This window comes from Schistocerca serialis, chromosome 4, assembly GCF_023864345.2.
Source record: "Schistocerca serialis cubense isolate TAMUIC-IGC-003099 chromosome 4, iqSchSeri2.2, whole genome shotgun sequence".
NCBI classification, from domain to species: Eukaryota; Metazoa; Arthropoda; class Insecta; order Orthoptera; family Acrididae; genus Schistocerca; species Schistocerca serialis.
The window spans coordinates 837,826,249-837,848,277 of record NC_064641.1 but is presented as its reverse complement, the minus strand read 5'-3'; the positions used below and the strand labels follow the sequence as shown (position 1 = coordinate 837,848,277).

The 22,029-nt window shown below is 42.3% G+C and overlaps 1 protein-coding gene across 6 annotated transcripts in view; it reads right to left on the bottom strand.

The window, feature by feature from the left end:
- LOC126473462 (actin-binding LIM protein 2) overlaps positions 1-22,029 on the bottom strand; it is a 361,677-nt gene that overhangs the window by 77,200 nt on the left and 262,448 nt on the right. For all 6 annotated transcript variants that reach the window (XM_050100530.1, XM_050100532.1, XM_050100531.1 and 3 more), the window contains 2 exons: positions 10,576-10,815; positions 4,967-5,085 (listed from right to left, as the gene is read on the bottom strand). In XM_050100530.1, coding sequence (XP_049956487.1) covers positions 4,967-5,085; positions 10,576-10,815 — 359 coding nt within the window. The remainder of the gene's footprint in view (positions 1-4,966; positions 5,086-10,575; positions 10,816-22,029) is intronic.

Genomic DNA, 22,029 nt, shown 5'->3' with positions numbered 1-22,029 from the left:
CCCTAGAACTTAGAACTACTTAAACCTAACTAACCTAAGGACATCACACAACACCCAGTCATCACGAGATAGAGAAAATCCCTGACCCCGCCGGGAATTGAACCCGGGAAACCGGGCGCGGGAAGTCCCTTTGAAGGGATTGACTTGTGCTCCCTGCCGCCGTTGGATAAGCAGCTGCAGCAGCAAGTCGTATACTCGTAGCTCACTCATTCGTTACATAGTTTAAATCTCAGTTTCTTTGCGTGTTTTTGGTACTTGCATTGTTTAATTCATAAATTTCTGGCGTATTATAGTATTTGAGAGTTGTAGCATCGCGTTTTAGTACCTGAATAGTGTAAAATCGCGTAGTCTCCTTCCGCCGCCGAGCAGTGTGTCAGCAGTGCGCAAGTAGCAGCATTACTGCATTTACCAGGCAATCTTGTATTTTAATAACCGTTTAAATTTTGTGTCGATTTTTGTGCTCTCTGTAGATTAGTTCAGACGTTCTTTGCACAACAGTTTTTAGCATGGATAGGGACTGCAACTGCTGTGTTCGGATGCAGGCTGAGTTGGCATCCCTTTGCTCCCAGCTTCACGCAGTGTTGGCTTCGGTCACACAGCTTGAGGCTGTTGCCAATGGGCATCACTGTGGGGGTCTGGATGGGGGTTTGTCGGGGACGGCCAGCTCGTCCCACGCATCCCCCGATCGGACTACGACTGTGGTTGCCCGAGATACTGCCCGCATTGAGGCTGATCCCTCACCTGTAGTAGAGTGGGAGGTCGTCTCAAGGTGTGGCAGGGGGCGAAAGACATTCCGGAGGACTGAACGGAAGGCCTCTCCAGTTTGTCTGACGAACCAGTTTCAGGCTCTGTCTCAGGCTGATACTGATCTTCGGCTTGACATGGCTGCTTGTCCTGTTCCAGAGGTTGCCCCTCAGTCTGCAAGATCCGGGCGGTCGCAGAGGGTGGGCTTACTGGTAGTTGGGAGCTCCAACGTCAGGCGCGTAATGGGGCCCCTTAGGGATATGGCAGCAAGAGAGGGGAAGAAAACCAATGTGCACTCCGTGTGCATACCGGGGTGAGTCATTCCAGATGTGGAAAGGGTCCTTCCGGATGCCATGAAGGGTACAGGGTGCGCCCATCTGCAGGTGGTCGCTCATGTCAGCACCAATGATGTGTGTCGCTATGGATCGGAGGAAATCCTCTCTGGCTTCCGGCGGCTATCTGCTTTGGTGAAGACTGCCAGTCTCGCTAGCGGGATGAAAGCAGAGCTCACCATCTGCAGCATCGTCGACAGGACTGACTGCGGACCTTTGGTATAGAGCCGAGTGGAGGGTCTGAATCAAAGGCTGAGACGGTTCTGCGACCATGTGGGCTGCAGATTCCTCGACTTGCGCCATAGGGTGGTGGGGTTTCGGGTTCCGTTGGATAGGTCAGGAGTCCACTACACACAACAAACGGCTGCACGGGTAGCAGCGGTTGTGTGGCGTGGGCTGGGCGGTTTTTTAGGTTAGATGGCCTTGGGCAAGTACAGAAAGGGCAACAGCCTCAACGATTGCAGGGCAAATTCAGGACATGCGGGGACCAAGCAGCAATCGGTATAGTAATTGTAAACTGTCGAAGCTGCGTTGGTAAAGTACCAGAACTTCAAGCGCTGATAGAAAGCACCGAAGCTGAAATCGTTATAGGTACAGAAAGCTGGCTGAAGCCAGAGATAAATTCTGCCGAAATTTTTACAAAGGTACAGACAGTGTTTAGAAAGGATAGATTGCATGCAACCGGTGGTGGAGTGTTCGTCGCTGTTAGTAGTAGTTTATCCTGTAGTGAAGTAGAAGTGGATAGTTCCCGTGAATTATTATGGGTGGAGGTTACACCAAACAACCGAACTAGGTTAATAATTGGCTCCTTTTACCGACCTCCCGACTCAGCAGCATTAGTGGCAGAACAACTGAGAGAAAATTTGGAATACATTTCACATAAATTTTCTCAGCATGTTATAGTCTTAGGTGGAGATTTCAATTTACCAGATATAGACTGGGACACTCAGATGTTTAGGATGAGTGGTAGGGACAGAGCATCGAGTGACATTATACTGAGTGCACTATCCGAAAATTACCTCGAGCAATTAAACAGAGAACCGACTCGTGGAGATAACATCTTGGACCTACTGATAACAAACAGACCCGAACTTTTCGACTCTGTATGTGCAGAACAGGGAATCAGTGATCATAAGGCCATTGCAGCATCCCTGAATATGGAAGTTGATAGGAATATAAAAAAAGGGAGGAAGGTTTATCTGTTTAGCAAGAGTAATAGAAGGCAGATTTCAGACTACCTAACAGATCAAAACGAAAATTTCTGTTCCGACACTGACAATGTTGAGTGTTTATGGAAAGAGTTCAAGGCAATCGCAAAATGCGCTTTAGACCGGTACGTGCCGAGTAAAACTGTGAGGGACGGGAAAACCCACCGTGGTACAACAACAAAGTTAGGAAACTACTGCGAAAGCAAAGAGAGCTTCACTCCAAGTTTAAACGCAGCCAAAACCTCTCAGACAAACAGAAGCTAAACGATGTCAAAGTTAGCATAAGGAAGGCTATGTGTGAAGTGTTCAGTGAATTTGAAAGTAAAATTCTATGTACCGACTTGACAGAAAATCCTAGGACGTTCTGGTCTTACGTTAAATCAGTAAGTGGCTCGAAACAGCATATCCAGACACTCCGGGATGATGATGGCATTGAAACAGAGGATGACACGCGTAAAGCTGAAATACTAAACACCTTTTTCCAAAGCTGTTTCACAGAGGAAGACCGCACTGCAGTTCCTTCTCTAAATCCTCGCACAAACGAAAAAATGGCTGACATCGAAATAAGTGTCCAAGGAATAGAAAAGCAACTGGAATCACTCAACAGAGGAAAGTACACTGGACCTGACGGGATACCAATTCGATTCTACACAGAGTACGGGAAAGAACTTGCCCCCCCTTCTAACAGCCGTGTACTGCAAGTCTCTAGAGGAACAGAAGGTTCCAAATGATTGGAAAAGAGCACAGGTAGTCCCAGTCTTCAAGAAGGGTCGTCGAGCAGATGCGCAAAACTATAGACCTATATCTCTGACGTCGAACTGTTGTAGAATTTTAGAACATGTTTTTTGCTCGAGTATCATGTCATTTTTGGAAACCCAGAATCTACTATGTAGGAATCAACATGGATTCCGGAAACATCGATCGTGTGAGACCCAACTCGCTTTATTTGTTCATGAGACCCAGAAAATGATACAGGCTCCCAGGTAGATGCTATTTTTCTTGACTTCCGGAAGGCGTTCGATACAGTCCCGCACTGTCGCCTGATAAACAAAGTAAGAGCCGACGGAATATCAGACCAGCTGTGTGGCTGGATTGAAGAGTTTTTAGCAAACAGAACACAGCATGTTGTTATCAATGGAGAGACGTCTACAGACGATAAAGTAACCTCTGGCGTGCCACAGGGGTGTGTGCGGCTTTTCGCGGATGATGCTGTAGTATACAGATAAGTTGCAGCATTAGAAAATTGTAGCAAAATGCAGGAAGATCTGCAGCGGATAGGCACTTGGTGCAGGGAGTGGCAACTGACCCTCAACATAGACAAATGTAATGTATTGCGAATACATAGAAAGAAGGATCCTTTATTGTATGATTATATGATAGCGGAACAAACACTGGTAGCAGTTACTGCTGTAAAATATCTGGGAGTATGCGTGCGGAACGATTTGAAGTGGAATGATCATATAAAATTAATTGTTGGTAAGGCGGGTACCAGGTTGAGATTCATTGGGAGAGCACTTAGAAAATGTAGTCCATCAACAAAGGAGGTGGCTTACAAAACACTCGTTCGACCTATACTTGAGTATAGCTCATCAGTGTGGGATCCGTACCAGATCAGGTTGACGGAGGAGATAGAGAAGATCCAAAGAAGAACGGCGCATTTCGTCACAGGGTTATTTGGTAACCGTGATAGTGTTACGGAGATGTTTAACAAACTCAAGTGACAGACTCTGCAAGAGATGTGCTCTGCATCGCGGTGTAGCTTGCTCGCCAGGTTTCGAGAGGGTGTGTTTCTGGATGAGGTATCGAATATATTGCTTCCCCCTACTTATACCTCCCAAGGAGATCACGAATGTAAAATTAGAGAGATTAGAGCGCGCACGGAGGCTTTCAGACAGTCGTTCTTCCCGCGAACCATACGCGACTGGAACAGGAAAGGGAGGTAATGACAGTGGCACGTAAAGTGCCCTCCGCCACACACCGTTGGGTGGCTTGCGGAGTATAAATGTAGATGTAGATGTGACACTGAGGGTTCTTGAAGCCACAACCAAAAAATATTGCTCTCCTAACCACAACCAAAAAATATTGCTCTCCTCCATTCTGAACTACTGCCTAGAATAGACACTAATGGCTTAGTTCCCTCAAGCTTTCGGCCTTGGTGGCCAGAGACTGTGGTCTCTCTCTCTCTCTCTCTCTCTCTCTCTCTCTCTCTCTGTGTGTGTGTGTGTGTGTGTGTGTGTGTGTGTGTGTGTGTGTGTGTGTGTGTGTGTGTGTCATCTAGTTCTGATGAAGGCCTTTTTGGCCAAAAGCTTACTTGTTTGACAGTCTTTTTTGTCATGCCTATCTGTGTCTCGGCATCTCAGCTATACGGTGAGTAGCAATCTACCCTTTTCATAATATTGTCATTACTTCATCCTGGATTTTCCATTGTTTGATCTATACTTGTGATATATATTCCTATCTTCAAGTAGGCAGTATGAAGATATGAGGACAGTGACAGATGGTAGGAAGCAACAGGTTGTAGCAAAGCATCCAATAGGATCAAAATGCAAGGAATAAGAAGATGACAAGATGTTTCACTAATAACAACGTGTTACTTCAAGTAATTTTGAAAAATAGAGCAAGCAAAAGTTAATTGCAGAGCTATAATATGACTGAATACAAGGAAAATATGACCAGTAGTACCTTCAATTTAGGGTCTTCAGGTTTCTTCTCACCATCATCCTTTTCTTTTCCGTCAACTTCATCTTCATCATCAGATACAGGTACACCTTTATATGTGTCTGACCATCGACGTCTTCGTTCTAAAAAAAAACATGAAAGATAGAAGTGTGTAAGGTGTGTATTGACACTTCCAGGAATAATAAAAGTAGCAGAAGTAAAGGAGAAAGAAAAGAACAGCACTTATCTTTAAGAGAAAGTGTAGACTGTGGCCAACACACATGATTTTAAGACGACTGTTGCTACACTGTTACCATTTAATATTCCTCACTCTCGTTGCCTGACTGGCAGTCTTCACTGAAGTGGGTTTGAGGAAAATTCCAACTTCCAGAGGTGTATGCAAGTCAAAGAAGTACTAGCCATTATTTTTGTTTTGGAGAGGAATATTTTGGTGGTAAAGGAGGCATAAGAAAGAGGATAACACACAATTAAAAAACAACAATAGGAAGAAGTGCAGAATGCAACAATGTAAAACAAGGACTGGAAAATTTTGGTAGTCTTGACAATAAGGAGAAGGCAAGTTAACATTTAATGTTTCTTCAATATTGTCAGTCAGAAGACATTCTCATTTTGGGTACAGGTGGGGAAGGTAACTGACCAAGGCCTTAATGAAGGAACCTATATGGCACCTGCCTGAACTGCTTCAGAGAAATTCTATATCAGGACACCCAGACGCGGATTTTACGATTTCTCCTTACAATATTGAATCTGTCATCTTGTATACAGTATCAACGTTTCCCTTCTTTCTTGCACACGGGGTGCAAGTTAAGATCTGAGAGGACCAGAATCAGAAGTTGTTAACACCCTAATAATGAATACAGTTACACTGTTCAAGACTACAGACATTCTATTTTACACGAGGATTGCTTCTTTGTGCTCAATTAGTCACAGTGTAGGGTATGTCAGGAAGATGATGAGACAATGCAGAGGCAACTTACTTATGGCTCAAGTAATGAGCATATTTCACACTTATAAAAGCCTTGGTAAGCTTGGTGAGCACTGTTTATTTTTCACTGAAGAATTTTTCTGCTCTGTACATATTTTTGCTAATTAGACTCCCTTCAAACAGGTTATCTTTGCCTCTGATCCCCTTGCTCTTCTATTTTCTCAAACACGCTTCCCATCACTGTACCAGCTGCCTGCCATTTCAATACCTCCTCTCTAACCTGTAGAAGCAAAAGTAACACAAATATTTACCATAATTGCCCAGACACCCTGCTCCAATTACAACATTCTTACTGGATCTCTCATTGATTTCAGGCTGCTATAATTCTACAACTCTTCATAACTTTTCTTTGATTCTATCCATTTCAAGCCCCATCACCAATATACACTGAAGAGCCAAAAAAACTGGCACACCTGCCTAATATCGTGTACGAGCCCCATGAGCATGCATGTGAAGAGCATGTTTTAAGGCATTCCAGGTGTGCTCAATAGTGAGCATGTCTGGGGATTTTGATAGCCAACGGAATTGTTTAAACTCAGAGGAGTGTTCGTGTAGCCACTCTGCAGCAATTCTGAACATGTGGGGTGACGCGTTGTCCTGCTGGACTTGCCCAAGTCTGTCAGAATGCAGAATGGCCTCGAATGGACACAGGTGATCAGACAGGGTGCTTACACATGCCACACCTGTGAGAGTTGTATCTAGATGTATCAGGGGTCCCATATCACTCCAACTGCAAACGCCCCACACCATTACAGAGCCTCCATCTCCTTGAACAGTCTCCTGCTGACATGCATGGTCCATGGATTCGTGAGGTTGTCTCCATACCCGTACACGTCCATCCGCTCAGTACAACTTGAAATGATACTTGTCCATCCAGGCAACATGTTTCCAGTCTCCAGTCATCAACAGCCCAATGTCGGTGTTGACAGACCCAAGAGAGGTGTAAAGCTTTGTGTTGTGCAGTCATCAAGGGTACATTAGTGGGCCTTCAGTTCTGAAAGCCCATACCGATGACATTTCATTGAATGGTTCGCACACTGATACTTACTGATGGCCCAGCATTGAAATCTGCAGCAATTTATGGAAGGATTGCACTGGTCATGTTGAACAATCCACTTCAGTTGTCATTGGTGCTGTTCTTGCAGGATCTTTTTCCAGCTGTAGCAATGTCAGAGATTTGATATTTCACCAGGTTCCTGATATTCATGGTACACTCGTGAAATGGCTTCATCACTACATCAAAGATGCTGTGTCCCATCACTTGTGTGCCAACTACAACACTACGTTCAAACTGCCATTGTAGCAGCAGTAACTGATCTAACAACTGTTCCAGACACTTGTTGTCTTATATAAACGTTGCCGAGTGCAGTGTCATATTCTGCCTGTTTACATATCTCTGTATTTGAATATGCATGCCTATACCAGTTTCTTTGGCACTTCAGGGTATTTGCTCATTGCCTTTTTCACTTTCCCACTCCTGCTTATGACGTTTCCAATTGTTTTGATAACATTCTAGTGCTGCTCCCCCATTTTCCATTCTTCTGTCCCATTCTCTCTCCCACTTCCCATAGTGAAGACCACTGCTCGCACCACACATTAGGTAGAATCATGTTGGGTGGGAGGTGGGGGGGATGTCCACAGCTGTGTTCCTCTCATTCTGGGGTCTAAACATTCCTTGAAACAGAGAGTAATCAGTACGCACAGGCAGTCGCCACAGTCTCTATGATGCATGGTGTGGCATCATCTCATTCAAACAGCAGGGGCCATCTGAGTTAGACTGCCCTTGCCTATGGCAGGCAGCTAGTAGGTTGTGACTTTCTACAGAGATGGTGGTAGGCAACTGCTGGCAAGATGGCAGAAGAAATGAAAGACTCATTGACTTGGTGCTTGTAAATGTACAAGGTCTGTTCAAAGAATTCTGTAACTTTGTCCACAAAATTTTTCTACGCTTACCTTTTACTCATTGTGTATGGTCTCCTTCGAAATATTCTCCTCCACAATCGATACACCACTCCAAATGCCATTTCCATTTCCATCACAGTGATTTTGTTTTTTGTGCAATAGTCACGCACCACCAAGGATGAATGTGCAGGTGCGTTATTGTGATGCAAGAGCCATGAATTGTCTCGCCACATTTCAGGCCTTTCCTTTCCACATTTTCTTGCAAGTGGAGCAACATGTCCTGATAGTACCATCAATTAACAGTTTGTCCCTGAGACATGAATTCATGACAACGTTCCTGACATGAGTGTCATCAGTAGACGTCAAATGGCGTCCTGAATGTGGGTCATCTTCAACCTCCGTCTTGCCATTTTTTAACCATGTGAACCATTCGTAACACTGAGTACAGCTTAAGCACTCATCACTGTACGCTTCCTGCATCACTTGGTGTGTCTTTGTAAAGGTTTTCTTGAGCTTAACACAAAATTCAATGCAGACTTGCTGCTCCTCTAACTCTGCCATCTCGAAATTCACAAACTGTGCAACACAATGTTCTACTCAATATAGCACTGAACAATAACTAACAGACATACAAAAATGAAACTTCCAGCAGTTACACATTACAATTACGAATGTTTCAGAATTTTTTGAGAAGACCTCATATTGTTGTATGAACTATGACACGTTGATTACAAAAATATGATCAAGAGAAAAGATTGCAACGCAGAAGGAAATAGGTGGAAGTCTAAAGTCTAAGTAGTTGCAAGATGTACCAGTATAGCACCACACGAATGTTATAATATAAAATACAGTTCAGTTGAAATTATAATATGCTTACACAAACTGTTTATACCATTGTGGTATAATTTAAGCTACAAACACATTATTTAAAACAAGTGTGAATATATTGTTACTTCACAACTTTTTGGTCTCTCACATCATAAGCAGAAACACACTATACATTTTTGAAGAAATGTTAGTCCTTCTGTTGTCAGGCTGTTCCTGCTGGTCAGAAAGTATGTAGTTTATAACATTTTGAAGGAAAATATGCAGACAAAATGCGACTTTCATAATAGCTTCTGCAATATCAACTAGTACGTCTCTAGACCTTAAAAAGACTTGTCATTTCGTAGCAAGTATACCGAAAGCATTTCCCACGACATGATCAGCCTTGCATACAGTATTTGTTTATTGATAATTGCCTTCCCAGGCTGCTGATTGGGGTTAATGGGGCAACAGATAAAATTGAAATTAAAATCCTTCATCACCAATCAGGACATGAGGGACGGACATGTTTGTTCACAGTGATAGTTTCAGAGGTAGATTAAATTTACCTTGTATGAACTCATGGAAAAAACACAGTTTCCAAAAATTGCGCTCTCAAAGTGTCTGTCATAGCTCCTACATCAACAGCCATGAAACTGTAATCTTATCAACTGCAGGCAGGACAACTGAAAAAGGTTTTTGGGCCAAAAATAATTTCAGTTGCTGGTTTTAAAATATTCCTTTTCAACATGCTTCCCATCTATGCTGCCAATGCAGTTAGGAAATTGCCACCTTTCCAAGAAGCCTGTCTCAATTTTCTTCCACATGTCCTATGTTGGTTGAGGTAAAAGCAATGATTGTAAAACATTGTGCAGTTCATCATCATAACTGTGACTCATATGTTTACTGCACAGCAGCTGACACTAGCAATGAGAGCTCTGTTTTGAGAACAGCCGACCATGGCAGGCAGCCTGCACTCTGTTTGCCTGTGCTTAAGTGACCTGCCCCTCCTTTCTAAACTTCCCCAACCTATCTCTCTTTCCCTCCCACAGAAGGAACTAACAGTTTCAAAAGCAACGATACTGTCATGTACTCTGATGTCTGACTATTGGCAGCACTATTAATTTCATCTCCCGAAGGTATGAACTGGCCAGCCATTCTATCTCATTACATTATAGCATTCACATGTGAATTTTCCATTTGATGTAAGTAACCAACTCTGGGAGGATAAAATATATGCAACGTTCTTTCAAAGTGACTAAATATTCTCCTCATTTAATTATGCTGTAAAAATACATGAAGGCTATACTGAAACAATATCACTACCAACTTTCTTTGAAAACTATGTATTCGTGATGCAAGTAGCACACTTCATAAAAGCAGTCACAAACAAATTCTGTTAACAATGACCAAGACTGTATGCCTGTCTCTGCAAGCTACTCATCAGAAAACTAAACAAAGCAAGACAGAAGTTGTCAGCTTAAAAGTGATTAGAAAATATTTGGAAGATAGCAAATTCTTTGAAGGAAATAGTTTTTGTAGAATTGGCAACAAAGAGATATAGTTTACAATGAAACAGACCACCGAGGTAATGAAATGCTCTGATACCACGAGAAACAACTCTCACTCAAGATCTATAATGCATAATGCTGCTTTACTGCAATCTGTAATGTACAATTACATTCACTTTACTAGATAACTAACCCTTTGGTTCATGTCCAGCCGTTCTGTTCATGTCCACACTTTGGTACATTAGAGCTAATGTGCTGAATCTCCAATATAACACAAATGCTACAGGGCACACAGAAAGCAACAAGCACATTTTTAGCTTCTGTAACTCATTCCCCCTATGAGCAGACCGTTTTCAGAGAAATCACAAAGTTTTAACAATTTTGTGAGTAAGATGTACTTTATGACTTACCTGGATCTGTGTAAGGATATGGTGGTGCTGGGAAGTCATCTCGTTCTATTTTGGGCTTTTCACCTGGTGGTGGTGGCTTTGCTGCTGGATAATGTGCCAGTTCAATTGGCTCCTCATTGTTCATGTGCGGAGATTTTGGCCTAGGCGTTTCTGACCGAATAGAATCTACAAGCACCTTCATACCAGATTTGGAGCTAGCTTTTGATAATGTGAACTTCCCACTACTTCTGGAGTGAGCAGCTGAAATTGTTGAAATAACAAGTGACTCATTAATTTATGGTTTGCACAACTGAAAAATCTTAATTTAAGCACCTGCATCATCATATTCTCTATCTCTCTCTCTCTCTCTCTCTCTCTCTCTCTCTCTCTCTCTCTCTCTCTCTCTCTACCCCCCCCCCCCCCCCAAAATTAAGGGCTCATTTTTATATGCTGTGTAAATTTATGCACAAATTGTGAGGCAACAAACAATGAATGACATGTTATTTTACTGCCTGAATTTTATATTTTAGTGTTACAAAAAACTGCTTTCCCCTAACATATTCAGTAAATTATTGACAAAACAGACAAGGAGCACACACCTACAAAAATTCAAGTTTAGGGTAACAAATAACATTATTGATCCTTATTCTGATCACTTGATACACTTATACTCTAATACAAATGTGCTGCTGATTAATTATATTTTTCTGGCACGTAGTAAAATGTTCCTCTGCCTTAAAAAACAAAGCTTCATTTCACTTCATCACCTCAGTGCTGCTAGACACCTTCGGCATAAAGTTATTCATCACTATCCTCATAAATGACAGATATCCAAATACGACATAGCTTTCCCCAGCATTAAAATATAAATTCTCATTCTAAATGAAGGATGTGCACAATAAAATACAGCTACAAGAAACATGGTGTTTAAAACACTGTCTAACTCGAGTGAACACACAATGACAAAAAGTGTGTGTGTGTGTGTGTGTGTGTGTGTGTGAGTGTGTGTGTGTGTGTAGGGGGGAAGCGGTGATTATTCAGGCTGTTTGTGACAATTTTTACCGATAATTGATACGGTGTCCGAAATGTAAAGGCAGTATGTATGCAATAACCAACCTTCTGATTTTTCATATGACAACAAGAAATAGACTGATCAAGGCAGTCAGGTAAATGAAGTATTTCTTGATAGCCAAAAATGTGTTTGCCTCATAATAATATCCACACATTTTATTGAAAAAATATGGTATGAAGTAAAATTTATGACTGGATTATACATTATAAGGAACAATTAGTTTTATCTTCATCTACATACATGCTCTACAAAGCACAGTGAAGTATATGGCAAAGGGTACTTAGCGGTGTACCACATACTCGGGTTTCTTCCCTTTCTAATTGCATATGGAGCACTTAAAGGCCTCTGTGCACACTGAATTAGTGTAATCTTGATTTAATGGTCCCTATGGGAGTGATATGTAGAGAGCTGAGACGCACTTTTAAATTCTTCACTTAACATTTCTTCTTGAAATGTTCATGGGTTTAAGCACTGCCAAATCAGGTTTTACAGAATTTACAAGGTGCTCTATGGTGAGTCAAACAAAGTGGTGACTACTGGTGCCACACTCCTTTGAGTACGGTCAGTGGTTACTGCTAGTCATATTTGGTATTTGTCATGCACGCTTCAGCAATACTCTTAAGACAGACACACAAGAGGACTTTGTAAGCTGCCTTCCTTGTAGATTTACTACATTTTCACAGTATTCTGCCAATGAAGCAAAGTCTCCTCCCTTATGAACAAGTGAGCTTATGTGATAATTCCATTTCATATCCCCACACACTGTTATACCCTGATATTTCAGTTAACTGGTTCCAATTGTAACTCACTGATTTTGCTGTCATAGGGTACAACTTTTTTGTGTTTTACGAAGCACATAATTTTATATTACTGAAAATATAAAGCAAGTTGCCAATCTTTGTATCATTTTCAAATCTTACCAAGATCTGACTGAATATGTGTGGTGTGTGTGTGTGTGTGTGTGTGTGTGTGTGTGTGTGTGTGTGTGTGAATGAACTTCCCCTTGGGCATGCATAAAGTTACTTCTGCTTCTGTTGATGACTCCAGTCATTTAATATAACATGTAGACTTCACAAGTACATCCTACCAAAAAATCCTTGATCCTCTCATAAATTTTGCTCAGTACCCAATACCATCACACTTTTAATAATAAGTGTAGATGTTATTCTGAGGTGAATGCTTTTTTGGATGCCAAGAATCACTGCATCTACTTGACTGCCTTGATCCACGTCTCTCACAATGTCACATGAGAAAATAACAAGTTGGGTGTCGCATGCTGGTTGGCATGAAGGATAACATTCAGCATAAGTTACTTCATTACATTTGAGCTCGGAATATCCACTACACTTCAACAACAAATGGATGCTGAGAGTGTGCTTTCTTCCAACTACGGGGCCATGGACCGACCGACCGACCGACCGACCCCCCCCCCCCCCCCCCCCCCGTCGTTTTATGTTCAGAGGGTCTACAGCATATTATGTGATTAATGAAGGGCTAATTCAGCCGCAAATTCTTCATAGAATCTGGCAGGGATTCCATCGAGTCATGGAGTTCTATTCAATTTTTGCGATTTCCGACGTTTCTCAGTGACAATAACACTAGTATCTAAGTCACTCATTTTTGCAAAGGTGCATGAATTAAACTGTGGTACAACTTTAGTTCATGTGGCATCTATGAGTGTCTGGACACTAACTTTGGTGCCACTGACAATATTTACATGTAACTACAATTTCTTTGAGTTTTGTGGGAGACTTCTGATAATGTCTTCCCACCACAAACTGTTCTAATGCATACATGTATAACCAGTGCATGGACAACAATTCTTTTAAACTGACATCACAGTTCTACATACTCTTGTCCGCAGCTAGATGTTTTAACCTATCTTGAGATATGGCACTCTGTCCTTTGTGCACTTTTATTCTAGTAATCATGAAACTGCCTGGTTGATTAAAACTGAGTGCTGGACCAAGAATCTGAAACTTGGTCTTCATGAGCAAGTGCTCTACCAACTGAGCTACCAAAGCACGGCTCACAACCTGTCCTCATAGCTTTACTTCTGCCAGTACCTCATCTCCTACTTTCCAAACTGTAACAATCATAGTTGCTACAACTAACTCATGGTCACTGATACCAGTTTCTAAATGAAATCGTGCTCAAGTAAGTCCGGTCTATTTATTGTCATCAGATCCAACACACTGCCATGTGGTAATCACAATCATGTTCAAATCCAAAAGCAGGATCGTGAGCCAAGTACAACAGTTAGCACTAAAGCACACTTGTTACTGGCATCAATATATAACCAGAAGAGAAGAGAACTGAACTGAAGTCCTGGACGGAGACTGCTACTGTTTATACAAAGACTGAATATTATACAATATACAAACATTACTAACATAAAAAAACCTTCCAGAAATGATGAATGACAAATAACAGATAACTGATGGTGATTGGGTTTGAATTCACGACTCGCAGCAAGCCAACCAGTTATGCTAACCATACACCATACAACATGCAGCACAAAGTAGTACTTTAGCAACTTTCTGTAGACGTGTAAAACCTGCACACCCAGGAGAAAGCTGGAGAGTACAGTAATGCTAAATGTTGGTCAGTGAAATGCTGCCCGAGAGGTAGTATGTATGAAATAATCACCCTCTGATTTTCTCATGTGACATCAAGAAAGCATTTGACTGAGACAGTGTACTTACAAAGTTTCAAGAAGCAGCTTTAATTTGACTACTGTCTTGACTGGTAATCTGTATGGCCCAACCTTCTACATCTCCGTGAGGAGAGTAGAATTGCGTACTTGGTAGGTGATACATCTCACTGACCAACATTTAGCATTACTGTGCTCTCCAGCTTTCTCTTGGATGTTCAGGATCTATATATATGAACCAGATGTGTGGATTCTTCGGTCCTGGTGATTTGGTGTTCCACAAAGTCATTCTGAGCATATGCTGGCTGGAATGGAAAAGTGTATTCACTGTTGTTTTGGCTTCGCAACTGCGGAGCATAAACAACGGTGTTGTAAATGAAAGTCGTAATGGGCAGTATTATATACTAATCTTTCTATTTGACAGGAGTGGACACTGAAAACAAATCTGTCAATGCCATAATAAAACTTCCTGTAAAGCCATTTTTCTGTGGATGGTAGGGGGTTGTCATCCTTTGGGTGATATTGCAATGTGAAATTACCTCTAATACAAGTCTCGACTGGGAAACTTTTCCATGATCAGAGATCATGACAAGGGGTGCTCTGTGCTTCAAATTGATGTTTTCTAAGAGGAACTTGTAATTCATGGAGCACAGCGTTGGTAGCAGTGGAGCTGATAAGGTAGTCAGCACAGACTATTACACGTCAACTCACATTTGTGAACTTTAGAAACCTCAACAAGAAGTTGATTCCAATAGTGTAGAAAGGCGCTCTTGCAGGTGGAACTGGTACCACATGCTCCGCAGGCAACTGCGGCATGTCCTTCCATCACTGCCATTGCTTACAGTGAGACACACAGTGTCTAACGGGTCAGTAGAGATCTGGCCAATGATACCTATGGCTGATACTGTCTAGCCTGTTCACATATCACAGTTGACCAGATGTTGCAGTGTTGCGGAGAAACTTCAGGAGGGTTGGCCATTCATGAGCTGTGATGACGAGCAACTATTTCTGCCCCACTGGATCATAGTTCCTCTTACACACTGTTCTATTTATTAATTGGAATTCTCCTTTGGTCAGCTCCTCATTCTTCATGGCTCTATGGTTTTTAACAACACTGGATCTTCCCTCTGTTCAGTAGAAATGTATTTAACGCAGTGACAACTGAGATTTCATCCCCACTGCTGTGACCTGCCAAAGGAATACTTGAAATGCTGCTGGCGTCCACTTTTGTATAACACTGACGACATACTCCTGAAGCATCAGTGCTCACCTCACCAGTCACCCTTACAGATCCTACAAGGCTAGTCAGCCAGCATTGAGAATGGTGGTCTGTTGTAACGGTGAATGGTTTGCTAAATATAAAGGTCATTCAAAAAGAAATGAGCTGGAGGCTGCAAAATGAAAACTGCCAAAAGGATCATAATGCCATTGCCCATGGAAAAAAGTGGGTCCCTGCAGGAGTGCTGTGGCCACAAACTCACCACTAGAGGTACATGGGCATACACTCACTTAACAGAGTGAACATGTGCATATGTCAACCATTCACTGCACTCAGTAGTGTCGAAACAGAGAAAAGTAGTCTTCCTGACAACGGAAGGAATGTGGAGAATGGAAATTCATCAAAGAATGATGCAAGTGTACAAAGAGCTTTCCCATTGCAAGGGCCAAGGTATGTCACAAGCAATTCAAGGAATAACAGATGTTGGTCGATGATGTACAATCTGGATGCCATACTGCATTACTGATACCATTGTCCAGCAGGTGGGTGCCCTCATTACTGAAGACTGGTGAGTTATGGTGGCAGCTATTGCCCCAGAGGCCGAACAGAGCTTTGAAATCACAACAAACATGCAGTGCTCTCAGAACACTTGTAACATTCTTCAATGAACTTCCATTCCCCACACTCTTTCCACAGCAACGAAAGGCACTACAATCCATTGGTCTTCTTTTGGAACCTCCATTTCTCTGTTTCCAGCATTGGTGTGTTTGCAGTGGCTGGCTAGTGGACACGTGTGCTCATTCTTTCATCACGAGGGCACCGATGTCCATTTAGCAACGAGTTTGGGATCTTAGTGCTCTTATAGGAACCACACCATCTTCCATAGGTAATGGCTTACATATCATTTCTTTTTGCATGCACCTTATAAATATTGTCAGAACTGTTGATGGCCCAAACAATTGCAAGGAATTCTTTCCCAATTGTGCAGTAGTCCCACTGGGACTTTGAGGTTACTGTGGAAGCATAAGCTATCATCTTTTCAGGACTTTCCTGAATCTGCACTGGAACTTTACCTATACTGAAACTCATCATACAATGCTAAGAGTGGAGAAGATGTCCGTACCTCCTCAAGGAGGATAAGAAAGACCTTTCTTGCAACTCATTACAGGAAAATTCGGCGTGTCCCTGCAGTAGTTCTTGCAGGGGACATGCCTTGGTAGAACGTCCTTTATGAATCACTGGTGGTACGAATGATTCTGAGAAAACTTCTCACATCATGAATGTGCCAAACAGTTGGAAAATCTACGACTATTCTCATTTTCTCTGGATCAGGATGGACTCGCATCATCATTCACTAGTGACCCATGAGTTTTATTTTCTGAGCAGCGAAATGATATTTTTTTTCCTATTGAGGAACCGGCTTGCCTACTGTACACATTTTAACATTGTCAGGTGATTTAGGCGTACTTCAAATGCATCAGAAAAAATGACAATGTCACCCAGATGGTAAACATACCTGGTTCTTTTATGGCTTTGAAGAAGGTTGTCCATCGTGCATTTGAAAATGGCCAGAGAATTCAGAGTCCAAACCATATAATTTTGAACTCTTAGAGATTGTCCGGTGTTATCAAAGCAGTTTATTCCCAGTCAATCACGATTTGGCAGTAGTCTGCCTGCACATCCACAGTTGAGATATATTTTGCTCCTTTCAAGGAGCATAGGGTGTGATCAATGTGCGGCTATGGGTGTATGTCATTTTGTGATTTTGTTCAGTCATCATTAATCAACATAGAAACATCATGTGCCATACTACCACTTCACAAGGGCCGCAGGAGCGGAGAAAAGACACTCTGAAGGTTCAATGTGATCATCTTGTAGCACCTTCCCCACTTCCTCTTGGGTTATCAATCAATCAGACAGCTGCACCCTATACGAGCGTTGGCTAATTGGTGGATGATCCCCTGTATTGATATGATGTTTTATCATGGGCTGCTTGGTCGGTCGTTTCTCCACTTCAGATTTGAAAGCATCCAAAATTGGTGCACATGGCTGACACCTGCCAACATTGTTTCTCAGTCAGACCAGATCCTATTGACAGTTCTATAGTAGTGTCCTCTCCCACATTGTCTGCAGTGGTAGCAGGGCATGATGCTTCATCGACAGTACTTTGCTGTCCTATGCACATAACTTTAAGGATGAGTTGTGGCTGCTCATAACACTTCGTGATCCGAAGTTCTCATTGACCAACTACAATACTTATGATTGTCACTGGTATGTAGATTTCTTCTGTTAGCCTGAGCAGCCTTTTGTAATGAACAAAACCACCAGTTTAACTGAGCATCAAAATTGATGACTGGAACTTGTCTTATTGATGACAGTGAGCTAACAATGTCTTCAACGGCATATAACCACCCACGACAATCTTCGTTAATAGCTTAGTCAATATGGGGCTCTGATCTTCCACAGTCTACAACTTCTTGTGATGCCTACAAGAAGGCCCATCTTAAGAACAACATTATGATTACACTCTGTTAAAAAGACGAATCTGAAGGGTTGGGTTCTGTCACTGATAGTTATTCTTGCAATCATGTTCCTACTGGATGGACTTGTTTCCCATTTGCGACTTACAGCACAATTGTTTTTATATCACAGAACACAGTCTCCTTTAGTTGGCGACGATAAGCATTTGACATTAGAAAAACGGAAGCCCCAGGGCTGATTAATGCCCAGACAGATTTGCTGCTGATTATGACTTCAATGGCATTTCCTGACAGTTTTGTGATTGTCATTCACGAAGGATTTTCATCTCGTGGCGGCTTCATCTCCATGGATGGTCATCTCACTTCATTTTCCTGAGTTTCATGGCTAAGTGAGTGGCTGTTATCACTGAACAGCGATGGGAATAGCAACGGTTTGTTGGAGAACAGTCCTGTCCAGGGTATACTGATGGTCTTTGCCCTAGAGCTTAACTATAATTGTCTGCAGTTGACTGCTGTGGTGGTTGATGTCTTGTGAAGTAATAGTCGTCAAACACTTGTCACCTTTCTTTGCAGTAGCATACAACGCACCCAGTGACACCACACTGGAAACATTACTGGTGTGTTGTTCTCCATTCTCCAAATATCTGTTATTTTGTGGGGCACTATACTTGATGGGGAAGTTTGTTGTACCTGAATTGATCGAATCTGGGTTATTGTTTGAGTGTTGTAACAAAGTCGAAGTTGACCAAGTCCATTCTTCATAGTGCATTTGAGTAGTGTTGGAGATTGGTGCTAACAATCGATGCACCTCTTCTTCAACATTATCTGTTACCTAGGCCGAGATTCACAACTGCTTACTTGGTCTGACAGTTCTGGCCAAAATGCTATCTCTCTTTTTTTACTATATGGTGTGTGAGAGAGGTGAGACTGGAAAGATAAGGCATGGGAGATTTGCTTTTGTACCTCATCTTACCGTCTCCCACACCACCTCCCCAAGTCTCACCATCCGGCCACAGAGGAGCAGTCCCCTCTTAACTCATTACCACCCACGACTGGAGCAACTTAATTACATTCTCCACCAGGGTTTCAACTACCTCTCGTCATGCCCTAAAATGAAAAATGTCCTGCCTACTATACTTCCCATCCCTCCCACAATGGTATTCCACCGTCCACCAAACCTACATAATACTCATCCATCCTCACACAGCCCCCGCTTCCAACCCCGTACCACATGTCTCATAACCCTGTAATATACCTAGATGCAAAATCTGTCCCATACATCCTCCCCACCAACATCTACTCCAGTCCAGTCACAAACACCACCTATCCCATCAAAGGCAGGGCTACCTGTGAAACCAGTCATCTAATCTACAAGCTAAGCTGCAACCACTGTGTTGCATTCTATGTGTCGTGACAACCAACAAGCTGTCTGTCCGCATGAATGGCCACTGACAAACTGTGGCCAAGAAACAAGTGAATCGTCCTGTTGCTGAGCACACTGCCAAATATGACATCTGTCATTTCAATGACTGCTTCACAGCTTGTGCCAAATGGATTCTTCCCACCAACACCAGCTTTTCTGAATTACCCAGGTGGGAACTTTCCCTCCAATACCTCCTATTCCCATAACCCTCCTGGCCTCAACCTTTGTTAGTCACCGTTCTCACCTATCTGGCCCCTCCCATGTTACCATTCCAGCACTACACAGCTGTCATTCCACCATCACATCCATCCTTTTTACTACTTATCTCTTTTTCCATTATACCCCCCCCCCCCCTTAGCCATCTCTCCCCAGCCCTCCGCTAACTTGCAGCACTTCACTGTCCGCCACCCCTCCCATACTACCCCTCCCTGCCTCAGCCTTCCCCTTTTCCCCACCCTGTTGTCACTCCCATCATGCACTGGTGGTGTTGCTCGCAGTGTGGTTTCAGCTGCCTGACACTACAATCGTGTGTGAGCTGCGAGTGTTGTCACTCCCATCATGCACTGGTGTTGTTGCTCGCAGTGTGGTTTCAGCTGCCTGACACTACAATCGTGTGTGAGCTGCGAGTGTTGTCACTCCCATCATGCACTGGTGTTGTTGCTCGCAGTGTGGTTTCAGCTGCCTGACACTACAATTGTGTGTGAGCTGCGAGTGTGTGTGTGTGTGTGTGTGTGTGTGTGTGTGTGTGTGTGTGAGAGAGAGAGATCTATTGCTGACAAAGGCCTTACTCACCAAAAGCTTTATTTGTGAAATTCTTTATTTGTGCCTATCTGCGACTCAGCATCTCCGGTATATGACGAGTATTCTCCTGTTCAATTAGTCTATCTCCTCCTCCCCTCTTTCTCTGTCATCTCCTACTCCCCCGTCTCTCTGTACATCAACATTTTATCACCACCACACCATTAGGAGGTTGCCAGTTCTTAACCACCAATGTATTTCTTTCCAACTAGTAAGTGGCATGCACCCAAGTTTGGTTGAAATCCATCATTGGTTTAGGATGAGCTTTCCACCTGTGGCTTCGCTCACATACGTACATTTCACATACTTCACAAGTATTTACACACATATTTCACCCGTATCTCTAGCAAATTTTGCCCCATTGTTCTGTTTCCACAGAGCTCAACGTTTATGACTTCATATCTACTGAACTATGTGTCATACAATAATGTAATTCATAGGTACATTCAGTGATATATGTGTTGTGAACAGAGTTAGTACCAAAGAAGCAATAAATTAAAATGCCATGCCTAATGTGGTAGTTCTATTGCATGAATAACGAAAATGTAGCATGTGATAAAACATTTTTTCTTTCATCATTTCAGTGGAGGTCAGCTGGGAAAAGTTCTGTATATCTTTGAAGCTGTGTGTAATTTTTGTCTTAAGTCACGAAGTACTCTCATTCTCAAGTACTGAAAGAATACAGTCTGAGTATTTGCGTGTCATGTCCAGACAGTGATATATGTATCAAGCTTGTTTAAAACAGAGCCAGCAATTTAGAAGGAGACGTGGATCCATTCTTACAAAATGCATGCATTATGGAGCAGTAAGTCTTCCATTTGGGGTGGCTAACAATACAATGCAATACATAATGACTGAAAATCAGAAGTGCCCTCAGCAACAAAGTTTTCAGAGTAACTGAAAACATTTTGAATGGAATTTGTCACACTTTCAGTGCTACAGGCCACTGCCTATTTAAGCCCCCATGCTGAAACAGCCTTTGATGTTGAGAACTAAATGGAGTCAATCAACAGGCATTGTAGCATTAGTTCACTTATTTTCTGTCAAATAAACAAAACAGATTAATACAGAGGAGTCCATAAATATGTAGACACTCTCTAATAGTTAATATCTTTGAAACAAAATGACATATCATTGCAATTCTGCAGGGTACATAGTCCACTGTTTTCTCAGCAATAAATGAAGTAAGATTGTCATTTGAGCAACGCAAGGCTATATTAAAGTGGTACTGGAAGTACGAAAACACGATGAAGGTAAAACGGCAATGGTACAATGTGTACGGAAGTCAGACACCACCATGTACAACAATTTGTTGCATTCGGGAAGCTGATGGTACTGTTCAGAATGTGCATAAGGAAATGTCTGGCCGACTGAAAACATCAACAAGTCCAGCTTCCAGCACTGTTGTGTTGCTGTATTTTACAAGATCACCTCAAAGAAAAAAATTGTAGACGCCAACCTTGGAGTCTAGAGAAATATAGGAACTCACACAATATCACTGACCCCACGACTTAGGACATAGCAATGTTTCTAGCATTTGTACATTTAGACCACAGATTTTGACAATAGTGACTGGAAAAGACTCTTGCAAATTATAAAGATGACAGGGACAAAATATGGTGGGGGAGGGGGGGGGGGCAAAAGGTTACTTATAACTGTTACAAAAATCAGGAGGGACTTGAAGAGGAAGCAGTAGTTGAGAAGGGAGCGACACAGGATTGTAGCATATCCCAAATGATATTAAATCTATACACTTAGCAACCAGGACAGGTAATCTACGAGACATTTGGAAAGAAAACTGATGTTTAGGGAAATGAAAATGAAACAAAC